Source organism: Pinus tabuliformis, chromosome 7 (genome assembly GCF_031772625.1).
Source record: "Pinus tabuliformis cultivar Carrire ecotype Pingquan chromosome 7, CPIR1, whole genome shotgun sequence".
In the NCBI taxonomy this organism is placed as follows: domain Eukaryota; kingdom Viridiplantae; phylum Streptophyta; class Pinopsida; order Pinales; family Pinaceae; genus Pinus; species Pinus tabuliformis.
Genome location: NC_142293.1, coordinates 1,122,003,278 through 1,122,019,025, shown reverse-complemented (window position 1 = coordinate 1,122,019,025; position 15,748 = coordinate 1,122,003,278). Strand labels below are relative to the sequence as shown.

The window sequence follows — 15,748 nt, the reverse complement described above, 5'->3', positions numbered from 1 at the left end:
CAACTGTTAATTCTAAGACAAGAGGGAATTCTGATACTATTCATTTAGTACTTTTCAAGGATTATTTTCTTCATCTATGGATAATTATTCATCTCCAAGAGCAATTTCAACAAAACGAGAAAGAGAATATCAACCACTGACATTTATTGTTTCTACAGAAAAGGTTGCATCATGCAACGTGCAACTCATGAACCTATGACGGTAATTGTCAAATATGTTGTGAATACAAATGTTGCTACTTTATGTCAAAGGATGCAAGGTAAGAGAGAAACTGTGCTTACTACAGGAACTGCAAATATGCATCTATAGATAGAAGCAAGGAAAGTTTATAAAATGTAAAGACATTTAAATGCAGTTGTAGAAAAATGCACTTGTTCCGTTTTCTTTATTATCATCATTTCAAATACATTATTAAAAATTGCACTTGCTCCATTTTTTATTATCATCATTTCAAATACATCATTATCTCATCCAGAGATATTATAACACGACTAGTGTTTGACCCCATGCAATGAATTCGGATTATGGTCCAGTATAATACGGTGATAAATGCTATGGAATCCAAATATTAAAAAGATGACGTTTTGTAGTGAGGATTGAAGGCCTGGTTCAGCAATAATAGGTAATGCATGTGGATCTCCTATTTTAATAAATAGGTCATATTGTACGTAACATGAGTTGAAAACTAAAAGGTCACGTTTACAAGAAGTCAAGCACCTTTCGATTTAAGAAGCCAATCAATAGAGAGGTCAGAATTTTAATTGTTTTGTTCAAAAAAATAATAAGAGTTTCTTAACTTGGAAATCTTCCATATACAGGAAAGATATTTTTAGAATAAAATCATCAATATTGCCGAAGGGAAAATACTTTCCACCTGTTTGATTATAAAATATTAATTGTTGGGTTCTGCACATATTCACAATTATACCACCCTGCTACACAACCCATATCTTAAACCCTCGGCCATTGTGGACTGACCACCTGCACAATAAGTAAATAGATGAATCTTAAAAAAAAATTGTTTGACTTGGAGGCTGAATCCAGAAGAAACAAAATACAATCTTTGGTTTTTTTACCGACATTCCAACAAACACTCCTATAATATAGTGTATTTACAATAGTGGGAAGCAAATGAAACAACATCGCACATTAGTCATAAGCACACATTCACAATTATACCACCATGCTACCCAAGCCATAATTTTAAACCCCTGGCCAATGTGGACTGACCACCTGCACAATAAATAAATAACTGAGTCTTAAGGAAAAAATTATTGATTTCAAGGAGGCTGAAGCCAGACATAAGTACAAGCAAAATATATTCTTGGGTTGTTTTACCAACATATTCTAACAAACACTTCTATAATAGTAGTGTGTTTACAATATCAAGCAGCAAATGAAACTAGATCAGACATACTAGTCATAATAGTATAATTTATAAAACTATCAAAATGAGACAAAATGCTAAGCACTTTCTATCCATCATTTACCACGTACTGCACTAGATATTTATAGACATTATTTTCTAGTGTATCAATCTTCAAAATAAAAGCTGAAAATCAAACATAAAATGTGGAATGTAAGCACTGGACAAACAGGATAAAATTCGTTTTCATAGATAACAAAATTAATTTCAAAGAAAATATCAGAAGGAGATATGAAAAGATAAGAGTTTACAAGAAACATAGAGAACTAAGGAAAAATTAATCACAGATAAAATTCAACAGAACTTCGGTCCTTCACAATTTACTAGTATGCTAATAAAAATTTCAATTAGAGTACTTTGGTGAACCCTAACCAAACTAGATTTTTTTCATGCAAACACATGGGCATATATATATGCAGCCTCCACATCTTTTCACCTTTTATGAGTTCACCCACCCTTAGAACGTCGATGCAAACATTTGCCCTGAATATTTCGCCCTTCGAACAAACCCATTGAAGCATGCATTCAAACTGCTCACAACAAATCAAGAAAATATAGAGCCACTGCCTCATCTATTTAGAGTGTAGGGTATTTTGGGCGATGAAATAATCGAAATAAAACTTAAACCTGAAAAGCCACAACCAAAGACATGACACCCGGCTGTTTGATGCATAATGGAATCTTCTAAGATGCCAAGTTTGCTTTGCAGAGGAAGCAGGATAAGGCTGAACATTCAATTGGCTTCATAAATTTAGCAAAGTAGACAAAGTGATATGACTGACTTGTATATACTCTAACACCTTGCATTTTTTGTTCAAAATTCATATATCTGATTCTGATTATACAAAGGTAAAACTAGTTTCAACTACCTTTAAACTCCATCAATTCATATCAGCTAGCATGCAAAGAAACCACCAAGTACTTAATTTCAGTTGACACAATTTACAAGAAACAAAAGAATTAGCAAACCTCCAACGTTGCAAAGACCAATCTCATCCAACCAGCAACTACTGCTGGCTCTTCTGCCACTCCTGTTACTGCCATTTGCTCCAACTGCAATGTCTTTACAGGGAGCCTGCAGAAAAATCCAGGTGACGGGTTGAGTTTTCTCTATTGAGAAGTTTGAATGAAAATTCATGTCATTAAATATAAGATAAATAGGCAATCAATGGAAGCTGCTACACTCATATGCAATTTATGCCATATGCCAAATCCCAATTTTATTGTGTTTTGCCTTGACTATGTTTTGATTATGTGGATACCTCTATTTTCTCTTCTTTGCTGGTTGACATGTTTAGTTTATGATAAAGAAAGCATGGAAGTTTGAGAGCATCCTCTGGGTCGTTGTACTGTGCTTCATCTCAACTCCACAACATGAATGGCTAATGGGTGCTCTTCCTTATTATCATTTATAATTTTCATAAAGATTAATCATTAAACCATATGCCAAAGAATAGCATATTGTTTTAGACCAAAGATGAAGCAATATAATCAAAATAAATTGGAAATTTTGTTCATGTAGGATGATTTATGAAAGTGACCCCAGTATATGCAACTCATTTGTGCAAACAGACTCAAGGACCTGGCATAGTTATTAAGTTCTGATTTGTTTTTATATTATAAAATAATTTTGTGTGAAAAACTCATGAATTATACTGCAGAATCATGTCTCATCACTTTTTGTAAATATGTCCCTTAGGCAACTTCTTTATGGGATCTAGGGAAACCTGAATTCTAATGGATGAGTACATCGTGGTTAGGTGGTGTTATCACTCAGGTTATCCCTAGAGGAAAATTCCTAACCTCACCCAGGGGAGAAAGCCTAAGGAAACAATAGGCAAGTGACCCACTGTCACCTCATTAGCTTTTCCTCACACTTGAGGCTAAGGGAAAGAACTACCCTAGCCTAGTGGGAATTCCTGAACTAATCTTAAGCCTTGATATAGGAAAGTGGCCTAGGATTAGTGTGGTTGATTCAACTAACTCACTTAGAAGGTGGTGGTCTTAAGTCTTATTGACATGGAAACTCCTCAAACCAAGTGATGACTCGATTGAAAATTTCAAAACGGATTCTATTACATACAATGGTGATCAAGAGCTATGTCACAAGGTTCGTCGAACTTTAACCTTGAGGTTCAAATTTTGGCGAACCTCAAAAATGTTTTGAGGTTCGACGAACCTCATCGAACCTCATAGCCAATGACCAAGTCCATATAGATCAAAACTCATAACTTCATGTCACAACTCAAGCTTGTATTTTAGCCTTGCAGTTTCCAAGTTTGTGATAGCATATTTTATGTTTATTAATGTTGATTTGTTACTATTTTATCCTATAATTCATTTTAAATTAATATATGTTTATATATATAGACGAACCTAATAGCGAACCTCATTAAAAAATTCGAACTCAAACCGAACCCAATCATTGTCGAACCCGAACTCGAACCCGAACCATGTGACATTGATCAAGAGGATGCTTGAATTGAAAAATAATTTCGAAATTCTCATGATAACCAAGAAATTATATAGTCCATGTACACAGTATGAAAAATTTGATCAATTAGGGTGCTTGTAAATGTTCTATTGCAGCAAGGGAAAATCAAATCTTGAACATATGCCATTACATAGATGATAATTCAGCATAACACCATAAAACTGTGATACAATAAATAATTTAGCAAGAACTATTTCACAAATTTAAATCTGTTGTTAATATCCGATAAACAATGCACCATGGACAATATCAAAATCAAGACATTCAAAGAAAATTATGTTCATTCAATGATCCCACTTGTGAATTTTATGGTGCTGATTTTCTCAAAGAAATAGTTGCTGTAGATGTTGTTAAAGTTCAATGCACCATTAGAATGAAAAATCTTCCTTGATTATTACATCACGTTCAAGCCTTGTATTACGATTGGTGCTAAAGTAAGAAATAGTGCCAAAGAGTTGGTGCATGTCCATTCTATTAATTCATTAAATATAGAGGATAACTAATTATGCTCAGATTAATTTAAGCACGGAATCAATACCAACACCATTATAAATGTAGAGCTTAAACAGATTTAAATAACCCAGATTTCAATTTGTTACACGTGTCATGAACCAAACCAACATTTGAGTCATTTAAAATATCTTGAAGGTACAATGAAATCAGAGAGGTTAGCATCCACGTGTTGTCATTATTTAGAAAATAAAGAGAAAATGATCAGTGCCTTGATAAAATAAAATCGCTTCCTCAAAAGAAATAGTTTCAGATTCAGAAATCTCCCATGACATAATCAATAAAATCCAAATTTGCATTGATTTCCTTCATAACCCAAGTTAATATTAATATTTAAAAATTTAAACCCTAACTTGGAATAAGCAAGTCAAAGTAAAGATAGAGAATTTGAAAAAAAAGAAGCAAAAACAAAGTGGAAACCTTGACTTGCTATAAAATTTGAGTGCAAGGGAAGAACTAAATTTGTTTAGAGAAAATTGAAAGTATCTCCACTATTGGGCATTTGAGTCCCCATTCTTCATTTCAATTGTTTCCCACAGAGAGTGTGATGAAGTCTTTGTTGGAGAATCTACTAGAGCAGTTATTAAAACAAATTCTCCTTATCCTTGATAAAAGCTTGTGAACTTATGTTATCTTCTTTCTGCTATTTTGTTAGATTCTTTTCATCAAACAATTATCAAGAACATAAACCATGAAGATCATAAAAGAGAGTGGACACAAAATATAGGCTCCAAGCCAGGGAAAAACCCATCTAAGGGGAAAACATAGAAAGAATCTCTTCTCTTCTTATAGAATCAGTTCAAATGAGAAATCCAAGACCCCAAGACCAAAGTCAAAACTTTATAGTAGATAGATCATATGCCTTGATTGTTGTCGTCTTCTGTTTCTGTTGGTAGGCACCAATTGAGCGAATTCAGTTCGAGCAGGAGTGACGGGATCAATTCAAAGGAGATCAAAGGAAGCGAAAGATCACAAGTAGGTTCCTTCATTTCATCTATCTATTGTAGGAAAAGGTTAAACCACTTTCCTTCTGTTGTTCCAAGTGTAACTACCCACTTAGGGAAGATGTACTTGTCCGTAGGTATAAATTCCGTATAACAATGCTAGTCGTGATGTTGATTAAGCTGTGATTGGTTTTCATTGTTGAAGCTCGTGTATGAAGTCTTAGTGAGGAGTCTAACATATGAATTCTGAAAGTTGTTAGATTCATTGATTTGATTTGTTTCTAGGGTTTTCTATATAAAGAAACTTGTCATTGAAAGAATATTGAAACCCTAGGATATAATGAGTTTGATATCTTGATGAACCTGGGCAATTAGTTGAAGTATAGTCTCTTGTTGATTATGTTTGTAAAGTCTAATGCTTCCACTATTATAAGTTTTTGATATGGCTAACTTCATGCTTCTATAATTTTGGTTGTACTTGCTATCTAAGTTGTGCAGGTACATCATCTTCAAGTTGGTGAAGATGATCGTAAAGTAAAGCATGATCTATGAATAACTCTGATAAGAAGGATGGAAGCCATGAAAGATTCTTCGATGTCGTAAAGAAGAAGTAGAACTCCCTAAGTTAAGAGGGAGCCTAGATGAAATCTCCCTAGAATAAGAGGATGGTTGAGAATATTCCTTGTATAGATTAGATCCTCTCTGATTAAGGAGTGACATATATAATTCTCTACTTCATGTGTCATGCACTAGACCAGGACTAACAAATGTAAGTTTTAGTGAAGGCCACAAGTAAGAGAAGGAAATTGGAGAATACATTTTGAGGAACTGCTAAAAGAAGGAAAGCAAAATCCAATTGAAGAATATGTTGTTGCGTATGGAGTAGGAAAAGGAGAGTGTATCATTGAGGAATCTTCTGTCAAAGTTTCAGTCGATAGTCCTACTTGTGAAAATTTGGATGCCCAAATTTCTACTATAGCAACTGATTAGGTTTCTTCTATTTGTTAATTACTAAACAAAATTATTCACTGTTTCCTACAATAAACACCGAAACTAATACACTGCAGTCTTCACCATTTAAATAAAATGCGGAAACAAGAAACTTTGCAAGAAAGAAAAACACAACACGTCTACACAGTTATTTTTGGACAAACGTCCCTGGAAAAACCGATGCAGCAGTTGAGGGTTTTATTATTATGCAGTAGTTTTTCTGAATACAATCTCTGGATGCCTTCATGGCTATCCAGTACAGATAATAATATTGACAGAGAGATCAGTGAGATTACCTCACACTATCGTTGGAAATCCTGGCTGATCCAACCACTGAATGGATAGCCCTTGGCTGCCTCTGCGCAGTCTCTACGCAATCACTGCGTAGGCCCTGTGTCACAGCCATTGGGGTTTGCGTCACTACTCCCAGTTGATCGATTTGCCTGTAGGATTTCGACTTCTGCCCTCCCAGTCTCACACCCCAACTTCCGGCTCCATAAATCAATCTCTCCAGCAAATTTACGGATTCCCTCTGGGCTTCTGCGTTGCCTCTACGTGGCCCTGCGTCAACCTCTCTGGCTTTACCTCTGTTGGATCTCTCTTTACCTTCTCTACTGAGTATTCTCGGATCAGGAGAAATCTCCAACCAGAACTATCCCTGCCCCTCACTCTAAAAGATCACTTTGAATTCCTCTCCGGCAGCTGCTCTGCTTCAGAAGCTCCATAAACCTTATCTCATATTCTTCCATTGTTTTGTCACCTTGGACTAGCGTATGAAAGGCCCCAGTTTGCTGCTCTTGAAAATATGGAGGTAAGTACTTGGCGCAGAATCTTTCCTCGAACAACTCCCAAGGAACATTATCCATTGTAAGGTGTAGTTGTTTTTCCAAATTCCCCCACCAAATCAAGGGTTGTCCTTTAACTGAATACAACAATTTTCGTTTTGGAAGTAGAAGAGTACTCTCTTAACACAAAACATTTGTTCATTCCTTCTAACCATGGTTTAGTACGTTCTCCAGCTTGTCCTCCTGAAAATTATGGGAGTTTAATTTTTTGCTGCTCCCTAGAAATATCTTCCTTTGATTGTCTATACTCAAAACCTTTAGGTTCGTTGGATTTATTTCTTCAAGTTGAGGTTGCTCTTCTTTATGCTTATCTATTGGTGGCCCTTTTAATGTTTCCAATATGGCTTCCAATGAGTGCATTATAACAGTTAACTCCGGTGCTAAAGCGATTGTCGTTGATGATGGTGGTGATGGCGATGGTGATGACGACGGTGGTGGTGTCAGTGATGGTGATGCCACCCAATCACGTCGTCATCATTGGTATGTCCTTACCATCGTAACTTTTCCTGGATACAATAAAATTATTAAAATCTGAGGTACAATTTAGCTTTAATAAATATAATTTTCATAAATTCAAGCTCTCATATGGGTATAGTGTTTTTGCTATTTTTACCTACTAGGTAGGTCTTACTGGTACTGAGGTCAAGGAGGGTGGTATTGTTACCTCCTTGTCCTAATGCATGGTGTTCTATCCTGATGCATAATAGTTCTTAGTAAAATGCATGGGTTTTCATAGACCATAGTATTACTTCATAATTTGCCTAGCATTTTCTAATCTTAATTATGGTTGTGGAGGGGTTATTGACCTTTTATAATTTTATTTTGCCCAAAGGTCTAATTACCAAAAGTCATTAAGGCATTTTGAAAATTGATGAAAGTAGGGTGTAAAAGTGAATATATATATATATATATATATATAAGCTAGGATATGTATAATTATGTTATAACATATTATTAGAAAACTATATAAAAACTAATGAATTGAACAAGAATAATTCTTCATTCAAATCAATTATTCTCATGGTATGTTGAACATAATGATATAGTATATACAAATACCTTTAAAACTAATAAATTGACAAATAGCACCTCTATATTACAACTATACTTTTGATGTTAGCAATTGTCTTACGTTTTAAAATTATAATTACTAAAATACCTTCACACAAATGCTTTAATAGTAAAGTAAATAGTTGAAATAATGTCCTAGATAATTTCACTAAAAGGAATTTATGTCCCTTCATAGAAAACATCATAAATGAAAGAACTCTAATTTTAATATTATCTTTCTCTTTTAAGGTCTGAATAAATTAACTTTAAATGTTAATACAATAAATTTCTACTTTAAATACATTTACCATAGATTAAGGTAGCCGCATAATATATAAGTTTATTATTAAATACAATTTATATTTCTTTAATAAATTTATTAGTGGGGAATAACCATTTGATACACGGAAGAGGGGGTCAGCCCAATATGGTTCCACGATGCACCACCTAAGGCTGGGCTCGGCCCACTTCCGTGTTCCCCGCACTGCCACACTACCTCCACCAAGCCATCGCACGTTGTTCATTCCTTCGCAACCTTGCTACACCTCTACTATGACCATGCAACAGTGCCACCATGGTCGTTGTGGCTCCAACCCTCTCATGGTTGCCACACTTTATAAAACATATATATAAAACATCTTGGATATACAAAATTCAATGCAGCAAATATTTGACCTGTTGGAAATACTGGGAGGGGGAGGGTGAATCAATATTCCTTTTCAATTGTTACTTTTACCAGTTAGATCACTTATAATTAGAACACAAAATGAACAATAAGAATAAATACTTTTATTAATCTTGATAAATCAAGTACAATGTTTGTGTAGGGCTCCAACCCTAGATGAAGACACCAATCTTCAATCACCCGGCTCCAACTCTTCTCTCGTACAGGCTCCGACCTGGTTTCTTGAGGACACCGATTCTCGAGGGCTCCAACCCTATCCTCCAAGGCACCAACCTTATTTTTTTTAGGCTCCAACCCACTGCAATACTTCGTCAAGATATGTTTGGTAGTAACTCATGACTCCCAATGTCTTCTTCAAGGAGCCCTATCAATCTTCAGTTATCCCTTCACTTTAGTCTCCATGTCTTTTCATCAATGACAACCTTGTTATTCACATGAAGGTGTCTTCATTGTTCTTCATGGTACCCAAAACAAGGATCTTCAAATTACCTCATGATGGCTAATGCATCATGGACTTCATGAAGCGAACAAAGTTCCTTCTAAAAATTAATTACTCCAGAAAACTTGGAATGCCAAGATATCCATTTAGGATATAAATATTATATTAAATAAAATGAATAAGAATGAATGAATGATAATTTACAACGAGAACGAGAGGCTTGCTTATATACAACGCAAGTGTCTCTTCATGAAGAGTCATGTCCTATTAGACATGCCTCTTCAACCTAATTACTAGCTTAACTAATTATTATTTATGATTATTATCATTTATATTATTTTACATTATTTATATATATTTTATTCGTTACATTGCCTCCTTCTTCAAAGAGCTTTGTCCTCAAAGCTTGTCGATGAAAAAAGACTTGATCTCTTTTTCGGCTACAAACATCTTTCTCTCTCGGAATAGTCATCCTCGTCAATACAAGTTGATATGATCTTCTTAGTGACAAACAAAATTGTCGCACTGAGAAGGGATCAGACCATCCGAGATTAATCTTCTGTATAGTATTTTGATCACTAGAATTTTGTAACGACTTGTTAGCATAAGACTGGATTGAGGGTACATCACTATTATATGGAACATCAGTTTGTTTTTTTTGGTCTGAATGGTTCCGATAAGTAGCTTGGTTGAGTTGTCTATTCTCATGATTTGGATGCCGATAGGGAACTTTACTTTCCCTTATTGGGCATGTGCCAATTTTTAGATTTTCTTCTGGCGAAGATGTTGTTGAGTTGGTTATGAAACATTCACTGGGGATGTTCATTGGCTGAACTGCAACATCTAAGTGTGTCGTTTCTTTAACTGACTTGTCTTCTTGAGTTGTCATATTCACTCGATCGGTATTTGTTGTTTTGTCATCAACTTGAATTCCTACATTTGATGCTTCTTTCTCGATAAGTTGTTGTACCTTGTTTTCTAATGACTTCTTATCCTTCTTAAGTTTCTTAATTTGCGACAATAATTTTTTGCTATGGTTTTTAAATCAAGAAACTTCTTCATTTTTGTCAACATTGATTTTGTCAATTTCTTTTTGCATATTTTGTAATACCTTTTTACTTTCTTGAGACATTACTTTTGAAATATCTGAGATATCTTTTGGTGTTACTGAATTAGGTTTTAGTGTAACATCTTGGAGCGTTATTTTCTTCTTCTTGTAAGAAAATGTTAAAAACTTCTTCTTTGTATTTAGAATAAAGGAACCTAGAGTTTCCATCCAAGGTAAACCCAAAACAATGTCACTATCGTTAAACCATAAGGTTTTCACGGTGAATTGTGAGGTAAAAGTATAATCTCCAATATTTAGGTGTAGATTGCTTATGTCGTATTGTTTATCACATATCCCAGAACCATTTTTTTCAATCATATTTGATTCAGGAATCACCAATTGGTTAGCACATTTATGACTAACATAATTATTTTCTTCAGTAGGACTGATAGAGATTATGATGTCTCTTCCTGTGAGTGATCCTTTGATTTTAAATAGTGTGTAAACAAATGTACTATAGGTTTCAGGAAACCTTTTATTACTAGTCTCCATTTTTTCCTTGATGTTTTTACGTAAACAATATGTCAACTGGAGCTATTTTTATTATAAAATATCACTTATTTCTTCTATATATATTTTTCAAATATTCTCCTTTAATGTAGATTGTTAAAACTTGAATACCCTTTTATTAAAAAAAATACTCCTTTATATTGTTGCCCTCTATATATGTATGTATTTCTTTATATTAAGACCCCTTTTCAAAATAACTTTATTATCTTATAATAATAATAGTTTCACTTCTTTTTTTTTAATAATAAACGGTCCCCTTTTTTATATACTTAATTAGTCCCTTGATAACTTTTTAATGTCACCCCACTTAATAAATATAAAGGTCACGTCTTTTCATATGACACGGTCACGATGTTAAAATACCATGGGCTATTACCATGGGTTGTTTTTAAAAACCTCCGTTAAAATGTTCTCCACGCAAAAAGTAAAACATATTCCTTTTGTTTTTTTGTTTTTTTGTTTTTTTTTAACTTTTAAGTTTTTAAAATACCATGGGCAACTACCACGGGTTGTTTTTAAAACCATCATTAAAATGTTCTCCACGTAAAAAGTAAAACGTATTCCTTTTGTTTTTTGTTTTTTTTTATGTTTTAAAATACCATGGGCAATTACCATGGGTTGTTTTTAAAACCACGGGCTTCTCCACGTAAAAAGTTTTAAATATACTTTGGTATGAAATTTGTATTCGTTTTGTTTTTTCTTTTACTCTTTTTTTTCTTCTTCTTTTTTTTTTTATTTACTTATATTTTTTGGGGGGGTTAATTTTTTTTATGGCCAAAGGCCTAGAAAAACAGAGAAAAGGAGAAACTCCCAAATTCTGAACAAAATGCTTCAGTTGTACGGCAACAAGGTTGATGAATTTCGATAGCCAAGGACCTGGATCAGAGAACGAGCTTTGTGCACCGGTTAAACAACCTAGAGGACCGAATTGATTTGATACCAAATGAAGCGAACAAAGTTCCTTCTACAGATTAATTCTTCCAAAAGACTTGGAATACAAAGATATCCATGAGGATACAAATATTATATTAAATATATGAATAAGAATTATTAGAATATATCTCTATTTAGTTATATCTCTATTTAGTAATGCTCAGTCTTTTAGATGTTTCTATTCTTATTCTTTTAGCAGTTTCTTAGATGAAACTGTTTGTTCTATATTCTACATAGAAACCTGATGTTTCTATTCTTGTAAATATCTTTGTATTATCATTGAGCTGTTTGCTCCATGTGAATTAATTCATTCAACATTCTTTTATAGTATCAAAGCAAGGTTAAGAGATTTTTTCTTGAACAGTAATTCTCTTTGCATCGAAATCTCTTGAGTCCTTTCTAAGGTCGAGCCCTCTGTAAGCCAGGCAGCCTTCACTGAGTCTTAGCCTCGGCTTTGCTCGCTGTGATAAAAGCTTACAGTCGTCCATCTCGATACAGAAATGGATTCTTCTCTTGCATGATCATTTTATTAAAGAAATAACTTTGTGGCGGTGACTATTTTCGTGGGAGCGGGATTTTTTTTTACTGGCCAGTTTTGCTGGGAATCGTGGATCCGGCTATCTTCTTCTTCACCTGGCAGCTACTCGACCACAACGAGGAATTTCTCAGCATTCATGATCCAGGTGTTTTCTCTCAAAACTCACTTGTGTTTTTGAAAGTCAGACTCGTGGTTTGAAAATTCTATCTGCGGGCAAATTCGTGATTTTATTTTCAAGACTGTCAAACCCGTGGATACGCGTGTATTTTTAAAAAAAAACTCGTGGATATTTTTTCTGAAGCCCGAGGATTTATATTTGAAGCCTGTGGATACACATTTGAAACCCGTGGTGATTATATAGTTCCGAAACCCGTGATTATATTTCCGGCCCATTTCTGAAACCCGTGATTATAATTTTTGCAGTCGAAACCCGTGGTGATTATATAGTTCTGAAACCCGTGATTATATTTCCGGCCCGTATTTGATAACCCGTGGTAGTTGAATTTTGAAAACCCGTGGTCCATATATATTCCGTTGAATCCCGTGGCAGTTGAAACCTGTGATTATTTCCGGCCCGTATGTGATAACCCGTGGCAGTTGAATTTTGAAAACCCGTGGTCCATATATATTCCGTTGAATCCCGTGGCAGTTAAAACCCGCTGAGTCGTTTACAGTTGAGACGTGACGTGAAGGCTTGATAGCTCACGTGGGCCAACGTGGTTAGATATTGGTATTTGATTTATCAGCGTTACCAATCCGTGGTGTTTGCCGAAATTTTTTTTTTCCGTGGTTCTGGTTGCCGACATTTTTATCAGCAGTTCTGGTTGCCGGAATTTTTATCAGCGGATTTTTTTTTGTATCCTGTCAGCCTTCTTTACAAAGCTATACACGTGTGGTAAACTTGCATGCTCCTGTGGGAAACTAAATTCTCAGAAATATATATTTTGTGCTAGCAGTATTATCATTGATTTAGACTGGAGAGATATCTTTGCTGGGTAAAATTGTTTTTAGCAGGACAAAGTCTGTTCTTTAATTTACACCAGGATAAACAGTCAGCTACATTGTTCTTGTGTGTCATACTTCTGTAGTTTCTTTGTGAAAATGGCCACACTTACCAATCTGATGTTAGAAGGAAATCAACGCTTTAATGGCAGCAACTATAACATTTGGAAACAAAGACTGTTGACCATTTTTGAGTACAGGCGTCTTGATCAACTCATTTTGGGCAAAGAGCTTCGTCCAGGTACAGCCGGGACCGATCAAGATAAATTTGATGATCGAAATCGAGAGGCTGTTATGCTTCTCAAGCTCTCTGTCGCTGATGATCAGTTACCACAGATCCCTTCTGGCAAGACAGCTGCTGAAATCTGGCAACAGTTGAAAGAATTGCATGAGACATCTGATAAAAGCAGAGCTTTTTTTTCTCAAAAATCAGTTGTTCTCCATCATGATGGATGAACATATGTCTTTACAGGAACATCTCAACAAAATTAAAGACATTCGAGATCAGCTCGAAGCCATTGGTCGGACCATGGAGGAAGAAGATATGGTAATCATTACTCTGAAGAGTCTACCAAAATCTTATGAACACTTCATTGAAACACTCAACATTACAACCACAAATGTTGATCTGAAGTTTTCAGATTTATGTACCAAACTTCTGCAGCAAGATAGGTGGAAACAGCAGTTTGGTAGTGGTACTTCATCAGTGCCCTTGGAAAATGCATTTACTGCAAAATATCAGTCCTCTCAGTCTTTTCAGCAGAAAGGATCATCTCAGTCTTTTGATCCTAACAGGAAGAAAAGTGTACAGTGTAATTACTGTCACAAGTTCGGTCACATGAAGAAAGATTGCAGGCAGAGGATTGCTTCTGAACAAAAGAAACAGGGAGGGTCACATCAGACAGCGAATGTTGCAGAACATTCCGAGCAGACAGATTCTGCCTTTTACGCCTTTATGGCTAAAAGGTCTTCAGAACATGTTCCTTCCTCTGCATGGTACATTGATTCTGGTGCATCACGCCACTTCTCTCACAGGCGTGACTGGTTTATTGACTTTTCACCTTTCAGTGATTCAGTTGTATTTGGTGGAGGTGAAAAGTACACTGTTGCTGGCAGGGGTACAGTTCAAATTCAGTCTGGTGGACGCACGCTCATATTTCTAAATGTATACTATGTTCCTGGTATGGAGATTAATCTGCTCTCTGTCAGTCAGATTATGAGGAATTCTCCTCAGCTTGATGTTGTGTTCAGTGCACACAAGTGTTCCATCATTGACAGGGAGACCAGTCTGACAGTTGCTACTGGCCTCGAGGACCATGGTCTATACAGGCTACTTGACACCGGTGACTTTCCAGAAGTGGCACTAGCAGCTCGTGTCTCTCCCATCAGTACTCTATGGCATCAGCGATATGGGCATCTCAATATGCAGTATCTCTCTCAGCTCTCTAGGGAGGGACTTGTGTCAGGATTACCTGATATTCAGACTCAGCAGTTCGGGGTATGCAGCGCCTGTCAAGCGGGAAAGCAACATCGGTCGTCATTCAAAAATGGAGAATCTTGGCGCGCATCCCAGGTACTTCAGTTACTTCATGCTGATATTTGTGGTCCTATGAATACAGCTTCTATCACTGCTTGCAAATACTTTTTACTTATTGTAGATGACTTCAGTCGAAAGATGTGGGTGTATTTTTTAAAAAATAAATCTGATGCTCTTAGTACCTTTCAGAAGTTTAAAACTTTAGTTGAAAACGAATCTGGTTGTAATATCATGACCCTTAGGACCGACAATGGGGGGGAATTTTGTTCCTCAGCTTTTGCCAACTTCTGTGATATTCATGGCATCAAACGTCAAATAACCACACCTTACACTCCCCAGCAGAACAATGTTGTCGAGCGTCGCAATCGCACGGTTGTTGAAATGGCTCGTTCCATGTTACAACACCGGAGTGTTCCAAACAAATTCTGGGCTGAAGCAGTATTTACTGCTGTTTACCTTCTTAACCGATCCCCTACTCAGGCTGTTAAAGGGAAGACTCCTGAAGAAGTGTGGTCTGGTCGTAAGCCTAAGATCAGTCATCTCAAAGTTTTTGGCTCAGTTGCATATGTTTGGATTCCATCTGCTAAGCGATCTAAGTTGGATTCCAAAAGTCAGAAACTCATGATGACAGGTTACAGTGATCATCACAAGGCTTATAGGCTGATAGATATAGCCACTGGTCGACTTAGCTTCAGTCGAGATGTAGTATTTGATGAAGACAGAGGATTCTTTCAGTC

General features: G+C 35.7%; 1 protein-coding gene across 3 annotated transcripts in view; it reads right to left on the bottom strand.

Moving 5' to 3' along the window:
- Nucleotides 1–408: 408 nt before the first annotated feature.
- Nucleotides 409–15,748, bottom strand: part of LOC149251460 (uncharacterized) — a 194,063-nt gene continuing 178,723 nt past the window's right edge. For 2 of the 3 annotated variants that reach the window (XM_089456531.1, XM_089456532.1), the window contains exons 7-8: nt 2,396–2,501; nt 409–981 (exon numbers count right to left, since the gene is read on the bottom strand). In XM_089456531.1, the coding sequence (XP_089312657.1) occupies nt 952–981; nt 2,396–2,501 (136 nt within the window). In that variant the 3' untranslated portion in view covers nt 409–951. Of the gene's footprint in view, nt 982–1,148; nt 1,234–2,395; nt 2,502–15,748 lie in introns of all 3 variants that reach the window. The other variant, XR_016265984.1, reaches the window with a different exon arrangement.